This window comes from Bos grunniens, chromosome 13, assembly GCF_055505025.1.
Source record: "Bos grunniens cultivar Pamir isolate PY7600 chromosome 13, Bosgru_T2T1.0, whole genome shotgun sequence".
NCBI lineage: Eukaryota > Metazoa > Chordata > Mammalia > Artiodactyla > Bovidae > Bos > Bos grunniens.
In genome coordinates, this window is record NC_141177.1 from 8,191,330 (window position 1) to 8,210,817 (window position 19,488).

General features: G+C 49.6%; 1 protein-coding gene and 1 non-coding gene across 2 annotated transcripts in view; one reads left to right on the forward strand and one right to left on the reverse strand.

Annotated features, from left to right (window-relative positions):
* SLC13A3 (solute carrier family 13 member 3) overlaps nt 1–19,488 on the forward strand; it is an 83,329-nt gene that overhangs the window by 61,390 nt on the left and 2,451 nt on the right. The window contains exons 7-12 of the mRNA XM_086330816.1: nt 649–744; nt 1,694–1,798; nt 3,481–3,578; nt 7,793–7,905; nt 17,616–17,777; nt 18,911–19,048. Of these exons, the coding sequence (XP_086186942.1) occupies nt 649–744; nt 1,694–1,798; nt 3,481–3,578; nt 7,793–7,905; nt 17,616–17,777; nt 18,911–19,048 (712 nt within the window). The remainder of the gene's footprint in view (nt 1–648; nt 745–1,693; nt 1,799–3,480; nt 3,579–7,792; nt 7,906–17,615; nt 17,778–18,910; nt 19,049–19,488) is intronic.
* TRNAR-CCU (transfer RNA arginine (anticodon CCU)) lies at nt 15,087–15,159 on the reverse strand. Its single transcript has one exon. It is a non-coding gene; the product is annotated as a tRNA-Arg (tRNA).

The following is a 19,488-nucleotide window of genomic DNA, read 5'->3' on the forward strand; positions in this document are numbered from 1 at the left end:
CAACCCACTCCAGTATTCTTGCCTGGTGAATCCCCTGGACAGAGGAGCCTGATGGGCTACAGTCCATGGGGTCTCAAAAGAGTCAGACATGACTGAGTGACTGAGCAAGCACACATGCATCCAGTCGTCTTAACACCGTTTGATGAAAGACTGTTCTTTCCCCGTTGAATGGTGTTGGTACCTTTATCAGAAATCAATTGACCATAGAAGTGTGGGTTTATTTCTGGACACTCTACTAGGTTCCATTGATCTGTATGTCTCACATCATTGACTGAATATGTCATCTTTCCTACAACAAGCTGGGGCATCCACTTTATCATAGACTAAATCCCCATTTATGGTGGGGTCTATTTTGGACTTTGTATTTTATTTCCTTGGTGTGTATGGTTTATTCCTGAGCCTGTTTGACCCCAAAAAAGATTTTAAGCCTGGGAGCCAAATGATCAGATTCACATTTTTTAAAGACCATCCAGGCTATAGGTGGGCAGAACAGATTTTAGAAAGGGAAGAAGGAGGCAGGGTGACCACCCAGCAGGCTGTCACAGAGTCTCTAAAACAGAGGCAAAGGGGCCTGACTAGATGGAGGGGGGTCGCTGAAGTGTTTTAGACTGCAATGGCCACTCCTAACTTCCCCATTTTCTGTTTCAGGGGCTGGAGGAAGAAGAAATCTGAGCTCAGAACTGATGCAGAAAAGAGGGCTCGAGACACGATTCGGGAGGAATTCCAGAGCCTGGGGCCCATCAAGTACGTGGTGCAGGGATCCTTGCTTGGGGTGGGAAGAGAACTGGGCACTAGACTTTCAGGAGAGCTACCTCTCGGGGACTGAGTCCAGAGGGAATTTCAGGACCAAAAGCCTGGGAGCCTGGAGACGGAAGGTAGGGAGATGACTAACACAGTCAGCCTCTTGCCCTGGCACTGGGGTCGATACCCTGAGGACCAGCAAACCCCTCAGGCTGCACTTGGAGTGGGGACGTGTCACCTTCCTGCCTATTGCCCACTTTCCCTCCTTGTTCATGGGATACCTGGCCCTGCCTCAGTGGCTCCCAGGACCTCGTTCAGTGCATGTTAAAGTGAAAATAACCAGGAGTCAGCAGGCCCACACACAAGGTCTGACTCTGCTACTAACTTCCCGTGTGGCCTTGGGCAAAGCATTAACCCTCTCTGGGCCCTGCTTCCTGATCTGTGAAATGGGCACATTGGGTAGATATTTACCCCAACATGTGGGGGGTTTCTCTTTTGCCTCTGTCTGCCCCTCTCTCCATGTTTGTCGCTCTGCGTAGCTGCCCCATTCTGGATATCTGACTGTTCCTCTCTTTCGCCTACCTCTCTGTTCCCGTCAGTTGCTTTTCTCTCTGTTTTTCTGATTCTGTCTGTGTCTCGCTTTCTTTCTCCCTCTGGATTGTCCCTAGGACCCTGGGAATGATACGAAGTGTTTGCAGGGAGGCAGGCCTGATGCTCAGGAAGGATGCTGGGGGAACATGGAAGCCCCAGGAAAGGAACCAGTGACACCCGGCACTCCCCGCCCTCACTCTCAGGACCGCCGAAGCACCGAACTACTACTTCTGGCTCTCAGAGGCAGGGCCTGGGCCCACTCACACCCACCACACCCAGTGGGCCCCTGCCCCAGGCCTTCCCTTGCTGCTGTCAGGCCAAAGCCCAGGGTCACCTTGGTGTTCTCATCTCTGTGTCGCAGGTTTGCCGAACAGGCCGTGTTCATCCTTTTCTGCGTGTTTGCCATCCTCCTCTTCTCCCGGGACCCGAAGTTCATCCCTGGCTGGGCCAGCCTCTTCACCCCTGGGTGAGACTCTGGGGACCTGTGGGATGGAGTCCAACAGGGGAGCCTAGGGGCTGGGCCGCCCGGAGCTAAGGAGGCAGTGCCGCTGGGGAGAGCTGGGCTAGGTTTCCGCCTCTCGTCCTGTGTGGTTGTTACCAGTTCCTTCTTTTGCTCTCAAAAGAGCTTAGGTTTGGGTGATAAAATATCTGGGTTCTCGTGTGGTAAGAGCTCTGCCTTTGGAATCAGACAAAACTGGGTTCGAATGCCAGTCCCCCCACTACAAAGTGTGCAACCCTGAGCACGTGGTTCATTCATTCATTCTATTATTCAGTCAATCAATCAACTTTTATTGAGCACCTATTGGATGCTCAGTTGCCCCGCGGCATGTGGGATATTCCTGGACTGGGATGGAACACGTGTCGCCTGCAGGTGATTCTTAACCACTGGACCACCAGGGAAGTCCCAAAAACTTGCTTTTTTTTTTTAGTTTACAAGGTATCTCAGTTGTATTTCCATATCAAACATAACAGTTGATGTTATTTTTTATCTTTTTTTTAAATAAGCAAGGGGTACTTCATTATACATATGATAATACACAATTTATTTAAACATGTCCCTACTAAAAATCCCCCATTCTTTTTTTTGTTCTTATCAGTAATGAACATCCCAGTACATAATCTGTGTACAAGAGCCTAGTTATTCCCTGAAGATAAATTCCTAGACGTACAACAACTGGATCAAGGGGTATTCACACGTAAAGTTTTGAAACATACTGCCAGCTCCCCCTTCAGAAAGTTTATTTTCCCACCAACAGCCTGTGTTTCTCAACATCCCCATTAGATATTGTCACCCTTTTCACGGTTTACTTGTCTATTAGCGCGTGTTTTCATCTGTGTTTCTCTATTACATTGATACTGACCATCTTTCCCAGTTTCTTGGCCATTTGAATATTCTTCTTCCCAAATGTGTGGGCTGAAAGCGTCTTTGTTGGCATTTGGCTCTGTGCTTTATTGAACTCAGAGCCAGAAATAGCTGAGTTCAAAATCATCTCTTCTACAGACCATGGTCTGGCCCTGAGCAAGTTGCTGCTGTTCTCTGAGACTCAGATTCCTTATCTGAAAGGGAAGATACCTGCCCCTGAGGACTGTCTCTGAGACTTTGGTGGGCTTGATATCCCCACAGGACACATTGTGGATTCTTGGAAGGTGGCAGGGAGGTCTCAAGGGGCTGTGAGGTGGGCTCCATCTGGGCTCTGCTTGTGTGAGCTGCATCTCTGGGTTGCATCTTTGTGTGCTAAGCTGCCCACCCCAGGAGGAGTGCAAACAGGAGCTGAACAAATACACTCAGGGCCTCACAGGAGCCCCGGGTATAGTGATGCGTAGGGGTTCCACAGACTCCAGCCTTCTGCGGCTCTCAGATTTCTCCTTGGTCAAATCCCTCTTCCTAGGGTCCTTGAAGTGGGAGGATAAACATTGTTTGGCTCCAGCAAAGTCTAAACGCCCCAGGGAGCTGTGGATAAAGAGCTTTCGCATCCACGGGCGGTTCGCGTCCCTGCCAAGCACAGTGCAGAACACAATCGTTGGCCTCCAACAACGTCCCCTTCCCAGAGGGCCTAATTCCCTTCCACAAATCCTCATTTGCAAAGCTGCCAAACCTTGGCCTGCTGACATGCCGGGGTCTCATGCTTTGGGGCCTTGTCCTTGTAGGTTCATTTCTGATGCTGTCACCGGCGTGTCGGTTGTCACCATCTTGTTCTTCTTCCCGTCACAAAAGCCGTCCCTCAAGTGGTGGTTTGACTTTAAAGGTAAGGCGGGCAAGGCCGGGGCATCGGTGGTCTGGAGCCTGGTGATCAGTGGCCTGAAGGCGGGGCCCTCCTGAGACTGACAGCCCCATTGTACAAACCACACCATCCTGCTGCTTCCCTCTCCCTGTCTGAGCTTTTACCACGTCTGGGTACAGAGCTGCCAGAAGTGACAGTCCAGGGCAAAGGTTAGCAATTAGAGTCTCTGGGTCAAACCCAGCTGGCTGGCTATTTCTGTACAGTCCCTGAACTCAGAATAATGGCTTTCACATTTTTTAAATGGTTGAAAAGAATAAATATATATATATATATATTTCTGACTCGTGAACATGACATGAAATTCAAATTTCAGTGTCCACAAATAAAATCTTTATTTCTTGAAGAAGAAATTCGTGGACATTTATTTTCTTTAGTTGTGTGAGTGCCTCTACAATAGCCTCAGCTCTGCCCAGAAAAACTCTGGGCCCAAAGCAAGAGCCTAAGGAGCCAGAGATGGAAATCTCCTGCTGGGTTCTAAACGGATAGGAAGCAGGGGGACTGCGGCAAACCTAGACCCCGGTGTTCAATTTCAGCCTCAGGAAATCACTGAGCACCCAAACCAAAGTGTCTGTGGGCTGGCCTTCAGATCTCCAGATTATGACCCCACTGGGATTTCAGCTGGTGTCTGCAGAAGAAGGTGCCAACATCTGCTGCCGGTGACAGAGGCCATGGCTGGCCTGTCACCCTCTGAGGCTGTGGGATGAGCTCTGGGTCAGAGGTCAGGACATAGGGGTTGTGATCTAACCGTCTTCTATTGCTGGGGGAAGAAAAGCGTATTCCAGCGGCAGCTCCCGTTTCCAGGAGGAGTGAAGGTTTGCGTGTGTGGACCCCAAGCCTGGGGTCAGGTGGCTTAGACTGTGGGCTTTGAGGCTCTGCCACTGAACGGGATTCAGTTGTTCTCTTCCTCCCTGCTTCTCTGTCTTACTTCCAACTGGCTTTCCTCACCATCCACTCCCTTTATCATTTGTTGATCTGTTCAGACTTTCTTGGTAGCTCAGATGGTAAAGAATCCGCCTACAGTTCAGGAGACCCAGGTTCGATCCCTGGGTTAGGAAGATCCCCTGGAAAAGGGGATGGCAACCCACTCCAGTATTCTTGCCTGGAGAATTCCATGGACAGAGGAGCCTGGCGGGCTACAGTCCATAGGGTCCCAAAGAGTTGGACACGACTGATTGTCTAACACTTTTTTAAACTTTTTTTTTTTTTCGGAGTTTCTCCTGTTTCTGAGCTTTGGCATCTGTAACTTCCTCTTCATTAGCGTTCCTTCCTAATTCTAGTTTCTGTTCCCTGGTAGAGTGGTCCCCCTCAGAACACCCACTTCTGCACAGTACCTACTCCCACTGCTCCTCCTACTTCCTGACCCCGGTTTCTGTCCCTCGAAGCATCAAGTCCCACACACTTTCTGCTACTCTCCTAAAGCATTGACTCCAGTACTCAACACCCATGTCTTCCACGCAGCCTTAGAGAGTGGTCCGTCAGTGCTCATGGAGAGAAAGTGACCTGATCAAGGTCACACCGCCAGTTAAAAAGAGACGGGAGGTAGACCCCAGACATCCGAGCCAAACTTGACTTTCCTCATCTTACCCACTGTCTCCCACTCCCCTGTGGGTCTGAGTGGTACTTGCAGCTCCCTTTATGATCGCTGCCCAAGCACTGAGGCTCTGCCTCCTGGGTGCTGTGCGCTGTGCTTGTGGCCTTTATGATCGCTGCCCAAGCACTGAGGCTCTGCCTCCTGGGTGCTGTGCGCTGTGCTTGTGGCCTTTATGATCGCTGCCCAAGCACTGAGGCTCTGCCTCCTGGGTGCTGTGCGCTGTGCTTGTGGCCTTTATGATCGCTGCCCAAGCACTGAGACTCTGCCTCCTGGGTGCTGTGCGCTGTGCTTGTGGCTGGTGATGGCGACATGGGTGATGATGAAGAGGGGGAGGAAGGCGAGGAGGAGGTTGCTGTGGATGATGCTGTTGACGTGGAGAAAGAGGATGCCCGTGCTGTGGGTGATGATGATCGCTTCCACTTCCTCTCTGCCCAACAAGCTCTTCCCCCAGACATCCGAATGGCTCACTCCATCATTCTCTTCAGCCTCTGTCCTGAGGTCACCTCTCCAGAGAAGCCTTCTCTGACTACACCATCTAGAAAAGCGCTCCTCCTTTGCACTCTCAGTCTCTTTCCTATATTTTCTTTTTTTTTTTTTTCCATAGCACATAAAATTTCCCAACATGATACATTTATTGATTTATCACCTGCCTTACTTACTGGGATGTAAGCTTTCCAACAGGAGGTTGGTTTTTTTTTTCCTGTTTTGGCCACTTCCATATCCTCAGGGCCTAGGGTAGGTCCCCAGTATACACTTGCTAATGAAATGACCAAGGACTCGCTCCGGGCCACACCCCCTGCTGAGCCCGTTGCACACACCGCTGCAGGTGTGCAGCCTCAAAGCCCTCAGGTCACTGTCGGAATTGGTCTTCAGAGGGGTGCTATTGCTCCCTTTGGCAGATGAGAACTTTGAAGCTCAGAGAGGTAGGGGCACTTGGCTCAAGTCACACAGCTGAATGGCAGAACCAGGACTGAATTCTAGTTCAACCTCAAAGTCTATGCCTTCAGCTCCTGCTCTAGATGGCAGAGTATAATGTAGAGCCAGAAGTGAGAAATTCAGTCAGAGGCTGCATTTATAAGAAATAGTGCCAAGCGTGGGAAGATAATAAAGGCAGTAACAGCTGACATTAACTGACTTCACCGGTGGGTCACTTTTTCAGACCTTGGGTGCCTCTTTAGTGAAATACTATTTTATCACCTAAAGGCCAAGGGCTGGGCTACCTGATGTCTTCCTCACACTTGGGTTTGGCCCACGAATCCGATGGCAGTGTGTGACATCAGAACCACATGTATACACCCATGGGCTGCGTGCATCTTGTGCGTGCTAAGTCGCTTCAGTCATGTCCGACTCTTTATGACCCCAGGGACTGTTTAGTAGAGGGGCTTTGTTAAGTATTAAGTAAGGGGCTTTGGATTGTCTTTATTATCCAGTTAGAAACTTTTGTTTGAGATAACCATGCTATAAAATTTTGAAAAACACCAAAAAGGGGAAACAAAAATATCAAAGAGTGTTTAACCAGGGACTGTCCTGGCAGCGGGGGAACCTTGAATGGGTCAGACCCATCCTCCTCCAGGGAGGCTGCTGGCAGCCTGCAGTGAGAAGGCCCGGTTCCAGGGAGCTTACTCGGTGCCAGGCACTGGGCTCCATGTGTTGTATATATCATCTGACAAGTGTTTATGGAGTGACTTCCAGGTGCCAGGCAGCTGTGAACTGAACCGAAATGTCCCTCCGTCCACAGCTCCATCACTGCCTCATCAGTGCCCACAAGGACCTACCAGCTTCCATTATCGTGTCAGGGGTCAGCTGAGGATATGGGGGCTCTGAGAGGCAAGGTCATGTTCCAGGGACCCGCAGCAAACCAAGGTCCAGGAGGATGCTCTCAGTGCAGGGATGACAAACTATCACCCGTGAGCCAAATCCGGCTGCCCCCCGCTTTGAAAATAGAATTTCGTGGAAACGCTGCCCCGTCCACGTGTGTCTGCCGTCTCTGTGGCTGCTTCCATGCTTCCATGGCAGCCTGACCACAACAGAGACCTGCAGAGCCTGAATTAGTGCCTCTCCAGCCCTTTACAGCAGACGTTAGCCAGCCCCTTGTTCTATCCACTGCAGACATCCCTGCTTTTGAAGAAATACAATTTGCCTCATGATTCCACGGACCAGACATTCCCTCAGTTTCTACTCTCCTGAATTTGCTTCCTCTTTTTTTCTGAACACGTTCAGTTACAAAAGAGGACCTTTTCTCGTGTAAACGAGGGTGAAAGTAACACTTACCCAGAAGGGCTTTTAGGAACTGAAAGGATGCTCTGCATGTGAATTGTGCAATTTCAGAAGATTCTGAGTACAGCAAATGCTCCGTCATGATGTTTGTGTCTTTTTCCCCTGAAACTCCTAAATGGGATGCTGAAGCCAGATTGTGGCTTCCGGGAGACCCCTGTGTGTCCCCACGGAGATGGGGCTCCAGGGGCTGATGTTCCCTCCTCCGGTTGAGGGTCCTGAGAATGTGTCGGGTCCCTTCCCTGCCCGGGGTAGGGGGTAGTGGGAGGAGCTGGGTATGCCCTCCCAAGCTGAGTGTCTTCTCTCCGCCCAGCTCCCAACACAGAGACAGTGCCCTTGCTGACGTGGAAGAGGGCTCAGGACACAGTGCCCTGGAACATCATCCTTCTCCTGGGAGGGGGCTTTGCCATGGCCAAAGGCTGCGAGGTAAGAGGGGCAGGCAGCAGGCAGCTCGGGGAGGTGAGCGCCCATCCTGGGGCAGCTGCAAGCGTGGGGCTGAGCAAGCCCCACCAGCCACACAGCCGCCCCATCTCCCATGTGGGGGTGATCACAGCTCCGTGCCGTGCCTGGTGCTGCCCAGAGAGAGAGGAAAATGGTACAGTGTGGGACCTCGAGGAGCTGGCAGTGAGTGTTGTGCCAGAACTGCTAACACTAATATCATGACCCGAGGGGCCTGTACGAACAGAGGACTCACCCTAGCAGGCTGACCCTCCACAGGCACTGTTCAACGTGCTGTACGCATGTTAGTGTGTTTAAACCTCCCAGCAAGCCTATGAGGTAGATGCCACCATTATCCCCATTCTGTAGATTTGGAAACTGAGGCACAGAGAGGTAAAGTAATTTGCCTAAGGCCACACAGCTATGTCCTCAGGATTAGAGGCCAGGTAGTTTGGCTCTAGGGCCCAGATATTATGAATATTAACTACTTGGTGTTACTATTAATGTGGTTCTAAAGGGCTGTGTGAAACTCCAATACTTTGGCCCCCTCATGCGAAGAGTTGACTCACTGGAAAAGACCCTGATGCTGGGAGGGATTGGGGGCAGGAGGAGAAGGGGACAACAGAGGATGAGATGGCTGGATGGCATCACCGACTCGATGGACATGAGTTTGGGTAAACTCCAGGAGTTGGTGATGGACAGGGAGGCCTGGTGTGCCTGGTGTGCGGTTCATGGGGTTGCAAAGAGTCAGACACGAATGAGCGACTGAACTGAACTGAACTGAACTGAAAGGGCTCTGTGAGCACAGAGGCAGAGCCAGGACTAGACTGAGGTGAGCGAGGCACTGACAGAGAAGAATTTGGGGAGGCACATGTTCTCAGCACAGCCAGACCTGCTCAGTGGAAGTGCAGCCTCAATGTCCAACACGTAGTAACCTATTAGCTCATGAAATCTCCACACTGACCCTCAGGGCTAGAGAATATTTTTATCCCCATTTTACAGGTAGGAAAACTGAGGCCTGGAAAAATTAAGCAGCTCTCTTAATGTCATGCAGTTGCCCTCTGCTTAGGCGGTGAGGTTTGAACTCCAGTCCATCTGATTTCAGAGTCCAGCCTCCTAACACTCATTCTTGAGAACTTCCCAAGTGCCAGGCACCACGGGAAGCGCTATGCAAATATTGACTCTGCTAATCTTCAAAGGCACCGCTGAAGTAGATGTGTGGTCATCTTCCTTTCAAAGATGAAACAGAGGCAACTCAAGGCTGAATAAGTTGCCAATGTTTGTGCAGCCAAAAGCCAGCAGAGTGGTATTTGAACCCATAGCTCATGAAGCTGGGCCCCACCCTACCCCCAGATTTCAAAACCACAGCTGGTTAAGGGTCAATCGGAAATTAAGGTAAAAGAAGCTGAAATTACTTCTCAGATTGCTTACTTTTTAAAATTCAGGATTTTAAAAATATTATTTATTTATTTTTATTTGGCTGTGTTGGGTCTTTTTTAAGCCATTGAGTAGTGTCCGACTCTTTGCGACCACATGGACTGTAGCCTACCAGGCACCTCTGTCCATTGGATTTTCCAGGCGAGCGTACTGGAGTGGGTTGCTATTTCCTTCTCCAGGGGATATTCCCAACCCAGGGATCAAACTTAGGTCTCCCGCATTGCAGGCAGATGCTTTACCATCTGAGCCACCGGGCTTAGCTGTGTCACACAGGATCTTCCGTGGCAGCACACCAATTCTCTAAATGTGGCACACGGGCTCCAGAGCATGAGGGAACACAGCGGGCAGAGCTGGGATTTGAACTTGTCGGACTCTTCTCACTACTGCCTCTTGCTTGGGACATATCAGGGAAGGCTTCCAGTAGGAAGTGGCATGTTAGCCAGGTAAATTAGGAGGCTGTGCAGGGCAAAGGTGGAAAGCATGGGCGGTGGACCCAGACCATCTGGGTTGGAGTCAGTCCTACACCTCTGAGCTGTGTGCCTCCATTTCCTAATCTGTAAAATGGGCACAGTAATGGTACCCATCGCATAGAGTTGTTACAGTTACTAAGTGGGTTGGAAAAGTGGAGGTTCTTGCCCTGAGCAACTTGGTGGAAATGGTGCCATTTAATGAGAGGCCCTTGCCTCACCCTGAGCCTGACCTACACCCCAGAGGCTTCTATGCGGTCAGAGTGGTGGACAAAGCCCGGCTCACAGTGGGGGCTGGGCTGCAGGACTGCTGAGCATGCTGAGGAGGCCAGTCTGGCTCCCGGCCCAGCCTTGGGCAGCCGGCCGGGGTTTCTGTGCAATAAAGACTTTGTGTGACAGTGGCCCCCTCCCCCAACCCCTGCTCACACCATCCCCTCCCCAGGCGGCCTGTCCCAGGAGGGACCAGAGTGCTCATGGCACGTCCTATTTCCCAGCCCCGGCCTAATGCCCTCGCCAGGTTGCTGCCAGGCCTCCCGGGGCTTGGAGGCCCTCGGGCTGGGCCCACAGGGAGCCTGGATGTGTAGATGCCCACCTGCTGGTTCTGAGGGGCTGGAAGCAGACCCCAGTGCTTGCGCTGAGCTGGAGTAACTTGCTTAAACCTGCCTGATGCTCTCACCAGTCTCCTCCTGCTGCAAAGCTGTCCATGCCTCCCCCATGTAGTTAGACTCTAGTCTGAAGGTTTGCCTGGACCTCCAGAGAACAGCCCCCACCCATCACCCCGACATCAGCTCTTATCTCTGTCCCCTCAGGGCTCCTCTCCAGCCCCACTGGTCTGCTCCTCAGCCACACTAAACTCATTTGCACCCCAGGACCTTTGCACCTGCTTCCTCTCTGCCGAATGCTCCTCCCTGAGATCTCTGAGTCCTTACCCTCAGGTCTCGGCTTCAAGGTCACATCCTCAGAGAAACCCTCTCTGGCACTATATCTAAGGTAGCCTCCCCTCCACACACAGCCCCCATCTCTCTCTCTTATCACCCTGATTACTTCCTGTAGCCATATCTACTCCTCAGGTTGTGGACTTCCCTGGTGGCTCAGTGGTAAACGATCTGGCTGCCAATGCAGGAGGTGCAGGTTCAATCCCTGGGTTGGGAAGACCACCCCCCACCCTGGAGAAGGAAATGGCAACCTACTCCAGGATTCTCGCCTGGGAAATCCCACTGACAGTGGAGCCTGGCAAACTACAGTTTACGGGGGTCACAAAAGAGTTGGACACAACTTAGCAACTAAATAGCAAACAACAACCCGCCCCCACCCCCCGCAGGAAACCCTGTTCATTTGTTTATTGGTGTCTCTCTTACTAGAATGGAAGCTCCATGAGGGCAAGGACCATATCTGTCTTCTTCATTGCTCTTCTAGGCATCTAGAAAAGTCCTGGTACTTAACATGCTCTCTCAGTAAGTATTTGTTGGACATGACCTGTAAATGGGATGTTCTGAGGACTGATGACATGATGGATGGCGCCTAATGCAGAGGGCTCGCCACTTTTATTGTTGTTATAGTTTTACTGTCTCATGAATTAAAAATTGGTCTAATTCTGGCACCTTCATGCATATCTCATTTAATCTCTATCCACAACAATCTACACATATATTCAGGTGATACAAGTTGATATTAAATCAGGGTGGAACGGACCCTATCAGTTCAGTTCAGTCGCTCAGTCGTGTCCAACTTTTTGCGACCCCATGAACCGCAACATACCAGGCCTCCCTGTCCATCACCAACTCCCGGAGTCCACCCAAACCCATGTCCATTGTGTCGGTGATGCCATCCAACCATCTCACTCTGTCGTCCCCTTCTCCTCCTGCCGTCAATCTTTCCCAGCATCAGGGTCTTTTCAAATGAGTCAGCTCTTCTCATCAGGTGGCCAAAGTATTGGAGTTTCAGCTTCAACATCAGTCCTTCCAATGAACACACAGGAGTGATCTCCTTTAGGATGGACTAGTTGGATCTCCCTGAAGTCCAAGGGACTCTCAAGAGTCTTCTCCAACACCACAGTTCAAAAGCATCAACTCTTCTACGCTCAGCTTTCTTTATAGTCCAACTCTCACATCCATACATGACCACTGGAAAAACCATAGCCTTGACTAGACGGACCTTTGTTGGCAAAGTAATGTCTCTGCTTTTTAATATGCTGTCTAGGTTGGTCATAACTTTCCTTCCAAGGAGTAATCATCTTCTAATTTCCATGGCTGCAATCACCATCTGCAGTGATTTTGGAGCCCAGAAAAATAAAGTCAGCCACTGTTTCCACTGTTTCCCCATCTATTTCCCATGAAGTGATGGGACCGGATGCCATGATCTTCATTTTCTGAATGTTGAGCTTTAAGCCAATTTTTTCACTCTCCTCTTTCACTTTCATCAAGAGGCTCTTTAGTTCTTCTTCACTTTCTACCATAAGGGTGGTGTCATCTGCATATCTGAGGTTATTGATATTTCTCCAGGAAATCTTGATTCCAGCTTGTGCTTCCTCCAGCCCAGCATTTCTCATGATGTACTCTGCATATAAATTAAATAAGCAGGGTGACAACATACAGCCTTGATGTACTCCTTTTCCTATTTGGAACCAGTCTGTTGTTCCATGTCCAGTTCTAACTGTTGCTTCCTGACCTGCATATAGGTTTCTCAAGAGGCAGGTCAGGTGGTCTTGTATCCCCATCTCTTTCAGAATTTTCCACAGTTTATTGTGATCCACACAGTCAAAGGCTTTGGCATAGTCAATAAAGCAGAAATAGATGTTTTTCTGGAATTCTCTTGCTTTTTCCATGATCCAGCGGATGTTGGCAATTTGATTTCTGGTTCCTCTGCCTTTTCTAAAACCAGCTTGAACATCTGGAAGTTCACAGTTCACATATTGCTGAAGCCTGGCTTGGAAAATTTTGAGCATTACTTTATTAGCGTGTGAGATGAGTGCAATTGTGTGGTAGTTTGAGCATTCTTTGGCATTGCCTTTCTTTGGGATTGGAATGAAAACTGACCTTTTCCAGTCCTGTGGCCACTGCTGAGTTAGACCCTATAGGCAAGTAGAAGCATGTGTATTCTCCTGAATCCCTCATTTTCTGCTGGAGAGTTGTTATTATTGCTGTTCTTACTGTTCTTATCATTTTATTGGAGAGGTAGCATTATGAAGTAAGAGCCAGATTCTGAGCGCAAAATTCCAAACTCATTTCACTTATTTGAGCATATTACAACCTCTTTGTGCCTCAGTTTCATCAACCATAAAATATGGATAACTGTACTACTTCATCCCTGCCAGGTGGCACAGTGGTAAAGACTCTGCCTACCAATGTAGGAGATGTAGAAGTCACAGGTTTGTTCCTGGAGAAGGGCATGGCAACCCACTCCAGTATTCTTGCCTGGAGAATCCCATGGACAGAAGAGGCTTGCGGGCTACAGTCCATGGGGTCACAAACAATTGGAACGGCTGGGGGCACATGCACCCACATCACCACTCCTTCGTGGAATTGTCCTGAGGATTAATAAGTTAATGTTAGCAAAGTACTGAGGCGACTTCTCAGCATAGAATCAGCACTGTATTAAGTGTTTGTTAAATTAAATAAGTAATAGTAAGCCCTGTTTGGTACTTATTATATACAGGAATTGTTTTTACCTGTACTTTGAAGAAAGCAAGGAGCAGAGATGTCCATTTCCTTGCCCAGTGCCACACAGCTTGTAAGCAGTACAATGGTTTGAATGCTCATGCATGTGCATGCAGTCTTTTCTTCTTTTCCTCTAATCAAGTTCACTGGCTCTCTCCACTTAAGAATTCTATTTTTTTAGTATCAGTCTTTTGTAAAATATTTATTACTTTACTTATTTATTTAATTTGGCCGCACTGGATTTTGGTTGTGGCATAAAGGGTCTTTAGTTGCATCTTAACCGCAGGACCAGCAGGGAAGTCCCTACCTAAGGATTCTTACGTCGAGTTGTGCACACACGGCTGAGCCTACTGTCTTTCAGATCAGATCAGATCAGATCAGATCAGTTGCTCAGTCGTGTCTGACTCTTTGCAACCCCATGAATCGCAGCACGCCAGGCCTCCCTGTCCCTCACCAACTCCCGGAGTTCACTCAGACTCACATCCATCAAGTCGGTGATGTCATCCAGCCATCTCATCCTCTGTCGTCCCCTTCTCCTCCTGCCCCCAATCCCTCCCAGCATCAGAGTCTTTTCCAATGAGTCAACTCTTCGCATGAGGTGGCCAAAGTATTGGAGTTTCAGCTTTAGCATCAGTCCTTCCAAAGAAATCCCAGGGCTGATCTCCTTCAGAATGGACTGGTTGGATCTCCTTGCAGTGCAAGGGACTCTCAAGAGTCTTCTCCAACACCACAGTTCAAAAGCATCAATTCTTCGGTGCTCAGCCTTCTTCACAGTCCAACTCTCACATCCATACATGACCACAGGAAAAACCATAGCCTTGACTAGACGAACCTTTGTTGGCAAAGTAATGTCTCTGCTTTTGAATATGCTATCTAGGTTGGTCATAACTTTCCTTCCAAGGAGTAAGCGTCTTTTAATTTCATGGCTGCAGTCACCATCTGTAGTGATTTTGGAGCCCAGAAAAATAAAGTCTGACATTATGAGGCCTTTAAAGAGATTTTTCAAGGGTTTTCTATGGAGACTTCAACCTGAAACATTTCATTTCTACCATAACACCCTCCTTTAAGATCTGATCCTTCTGTATATCAGCTAAATCAGGAAGAAAGGACCTCATAGAAGTGAGAAAGGAGGAGAAAGAGGGGTCACCGTCCTGCCAGCTCTGTCTTCCCCTCTCATGCTGCACCAGTGGCCTCAGGCACCTCTTGGCACCCCTGGGGGCTATAAGGAACAGTTTGACAACCACTACTCAAGGCAGTTTCTTGAGTGTCCCATCACTGCTGATATCTCGTGACTTGATGCCACTAATAGGCAATGGCAGGTTTGGGGCACTTACCTGGTACCCAAGCATTTTTATAAGAGCTTTAGAGATTAGTTCCTTTTTCCCAACCATAACCCCTAAAGTGAAAGTTGTCTAGTCGTGTCCGAATCTTTGTGACCCCATGGACTGTACAGTTCATGGAATTCTCCAGGCCAGAATACCGGAGTGGGTAGCCTTTCCCTTCTCCAGGGGATCTTTCCCAACCCAGGAATCAAACCCAGGTCTCCTGCATTGAAGGTGGATTCTTTACCAACTGAGCCACAAGGGAAGCCCTAATGTTGAAGAACAGCTGCCCAACGTGGGGCTCGAACCCACAATGCTGGGATCAGGAGTCCCACGCTCTACCAGCTGAACTAGCTGGGTGGGTCTGTAACCCCGAGGATAAGCACTATTGCATCTCAGTTCACAGATAAGGACCTGAGGCACAGAAAGGTTTAGTTACTTGTCAAGGAAGACACAGCAGAGTGGATGAAGGTGGGGGAACAAGCCTAATCTGATTCCAGAGCCCTTTCTCCTCACCTCCTGGGCATGCCGCCTCTGCCCTTGCAAGTTGCTGGTCCTGGAGTCCCTGGGAAAACCTTGTGGCTATGTGTTTCCATGGAAACAGAGCTTCTGATTCCTAAGGGAACAGGAAAGAGCAGGTGAAGCCCCTTGAGTCCCCTCGAGAGCCCCTGGTCAGGGGCGGGGGGGTCTCCTCTCTCTTGAAGCGGCCAGACCGCCCTTCGGCTACGGAAACCGAGCCAAGGCCCTGAGTGGCCGTGGGGAGGCTGGCTGGAAGCCTGGCACCCAGAGGCCCGGCTACAGGGAAGCTCTTGGCTCCTCATTCATCCAAGTCATTAATATTCCCTCTCTCCAGCCCTTCTCCATTTAATTACACACACTGCCGTCGGTCTCTTTGCCAGAGCTGTGGCCTCTGAGAAAAACTAGTGGCCCCATTTTTCCCTGCAGGGTTCCCTGTGCCAGAAGAGGGGCCGGGGTCTGGACTCTGCCATACACTATAATTTCTAGGTTATCAAACAGTGCGGATGTGAAAGAAGAACCTTACTTTTTATAAGGTCTCTTCTAGGGAATTATCTTTAAGCATTTATTATTCATTCCCTGAAGGTAACTTTTAAGTCATGGTGTAGGGACAAATAAAATAATTTATTTTATTTGTATCAAAACAGTATACTATATTCTAGAATCCACGATGAAACCTTAGTTTTGGATAAACAGCAAATTTTCTATTCAACAGAGAAGAAATGCATACCTGTTCTCTGATAAGCTGAAGTGTGTTAGTACCAAAAGATACTGCACTGATAAACGGGCTGTGGTAGACACACACTTGGCTAAGCTTTCGGGGTCTAACCCAACCCCGGCCTTGATCCGCTCCTAAGCCTACAACTGCTTTATCTTTGTCAACAAAACGACCTACAGATGGCGCCCCTGTAGCCTTATTGCTATATTGCCGCGTGGCACCACCAGGGGGCAGCATCGAGCACAATTTTACATCCGTTTTCCCGCTTTGGGGTCTTAACGAAGGTGCATTGGATTCTGGGTTATTAAGGATACATTTGAAGCCTGGAGGGCAGAAGCGGGACAGTGTCATTATGAAATACCCGCAAGTAGAGTAATTCCTGGGGAAGTCAGCAGAGAGAGAGAGCTTGGAGATAATTCTGCGGCACTGATGGCAGGTGGAGTCTGGAGTCAAAGAGAGGACATCGACCTTGTCTTTACTGCCCTGGAGAGCTGTGGTCAGCTCTGGGCACTGCCCTTCATTAAGAGGTGCAGTGACAGTCTGGTGTGTCCACTGGAGAGTACGTGGTGACAGGGCGCTTTGCAGGAGAATGTTAGTATACTGACTCCGTGGCCCTGAGTGCAAAACACATCTTAGCCAGTATTTGGGGGACACTGAGCAAGTCACAAAAACTTCGCCAAGTTAGGATTCCTTCTCTGTAACACGCGAAGGAAGTGTTTACTTTGCCGAAAGGTTGGTGATTCTTATCTAATGAATAATGATACAAATAATAATGGCAGTGTTTGTGTACCATCATTGTAATAATCATCATAAATATCTTTATTGGTGGTCATCTTATTCATTGTGCTGGGCTTCCCTGGTGGCTTGGTGGTAAAGAATGTGCCTGCAGTGCAGGAGACATGGGTTCAATCCCTGAGTTGGGGAGATCCCCTGGAGAAGGAAATGGCAATCCACTCTGGTTTTCTTGCCTGGAGAATCCCATGGACAGAGGAGCCTGGTGGGCTACAGTCTGGGGTTGCAAAGAGTCAGACATGACTTAGCAACTGAGCGCTCACACATTCATTGTGTTGTATTTGACCTCTAGCTGATGCATGTTTTCTATTATATATGATATATATATCATATATATTATATATTTAATATGTACTGATACATAATTATAAAAATTAATAATGAATATTTTGTATAAATACGTTAATATTTTTGGAAGTGATAGCTATCATTGGAGGAATGAGAAGATTTAACATGGAGGTTCCAGTGCCCCTCTCCCACTCAAATTAGGGCTACCCAAACCAAATGAACTATTGGGAGAACCATATGGATTATTTGAAGGATCCAGGGGTTTGGGCCCTGGGCCTGTGGAGTATGGAGTAGACAGCAGCTCGGGAAGCAGAGAGGCTGAATGAATATGTGACCTTGGGCAGCTCACCTACCCTCTCTGAACCTCAGTCAACCTGTATGTGAAAGAGTGTAGTTGTCATCGCTGTAGCCAATCCTAAACCCCTCCCACTTGGCCCAGGCTCGGGGTGGCAGGCGGTGGTGGGCTGGTGTGAAGAGGTGCTCTTGCTTCCTCCCTCTGCAGGAGTCGGGGCTGTCGGCATGGATCGGCGGGCAGCTGCACCCCCTGGAGAGCGTGCCCCCGGTGCTGGCCGTACTGCTCATCACCGTGGTGGTCGCCTTCTTCACCGAGTTCGCCAGCAACACGGCCACCATCATCATCTTTCTGCCCGTCCTGGCGGAGCTGGTAAGGGTTCTTACACGGTCCTGGCATGGGAGAGCAACATCCCTCCCCAATACAGGTTCACCAGTCTCTTCCTTGATCCCAGGAGCTCCACGGGGGCCAGAATTGTCATCATTCTTGTCCAAAATGCATAAAAGTGTCAGAACCATGATTTTTTTAATACTGTCTTTTTTTTTTCTCTAAGAAATGCATAAACAGTAAATATTTTCAAAGCACACCAGAGGGCCTCCTTTGGGAAAAGCAACCCGTGGTTACATAAGAGTTTTCTAGGAAAACAGAAATGACCAAATATGGACTAAGAAGAAGTAGAAAATCTGAGTAGACAGATAAGGATACCAGGAATTCTAACGGTAGGCAAAGCTCTAGCTTCCCTTTAAAGCAGAGTTTCTCAGCACTACGGACATTTGGGGCCGGAGAATTCTGTTATGTGAAGCTCTGCATTGTAGGATGTTTAGCAGCATCCCTGCTCTCTACCTACTTGTTTGGACCGTTTGAGAAGGACCAGGCAGAGGGCATGAGGTTTTAGAAATGTGATTCTCAATATGTGGTCCCAGCACATTTTCAAAATTCTCAAAATGTGGACCAGCAGCATCAGCATCATCTGGGATCTTGTCAGAAATGCAAATTCTTGCCGCTACCACCCCCACCACCCGCCCCCCGCCGCAACAAACCCCACACATGCTGACTCAGCAACTCTGAGAGAGATGGGGCCACCAGACCTCCAGGTGACTTTGATATGCACTCAAGTTGGAGAGGGAGTGTTCTAGAATAATTTTCCCTGCCCGCCCTCCCTGATAAACCCACACGTGACCTTGGAACGTTGCTAACCTAGGAACATTGCTAACCTAGGAACCTTCTCTCTTGTCTCCCTCTCTATGGTTCTCTTCTTGTCTGTGTGTCTCTCCTTCGGCCTGTGTGTCTGTATTTCTGGCTGCATTTCTGTCCGTGTGTCTTTAAATTCATCTTCTCGCTTGTTCCTCTTGTTCTCTGTCACTCTGCACATCTCTCTCCGGACATCTCTGGCTCTTTCCCGTCTCTCCATCTGTCGCCGTGTCCCTCGCTTTCCTCCTGTCTCCACCTCGCATGTGGTTTCTCTCTTTCTCTGTTTCGGTCTCGCCCCTGACTGCCGGGTCCAGGCCATCCGTCTGCGGGTGCACCCCCTGTACTTGATGATCCCCGGTACCGTCGGCTGCTCCTACGCCTTCATGCTCCCAGTCTCAACGCCCCCCAACTCAATCGCCTTCGCCTCTGGACACTTGCTGGTCAAAGATATGGTGAGTGCAGGCGTATTCCAGCAGAGGCCCCGAGGAGTGGGCGGACCAGGGGCGGGCAAGGAACCGGGGCAGGACTCCCACTCTCCCCTCCCCCCAATTCCTGAACAGGTCATTCTGAGTGGGACCAGCAAACCCCTGGGAGGGCCTAGCCCCCGACTAGCAAACACTCTGGGATGACTGCTTAGGTGATTTCAGGAAGCGCTGACTTGGCCACTGCTTTCCAAAGTTTGCCTTGGAGATGAGGGCCTTCCCCTCTCTCTGCCCCCCACCTTGTCTTCTGACTTGTTTGGCCAAGCACTCTGGGCCGGGCAGCATCTCTAGGGGAGACGGAGCAGCGGACCACACCAGAGACATAGGGGTGCACGTCAGTGCCCGGTCACCTGGAGAGGAGACAGAAGCCGAGGACGGTGGTGGGGGATCCCAGCTTTTAGCAAGGCTCT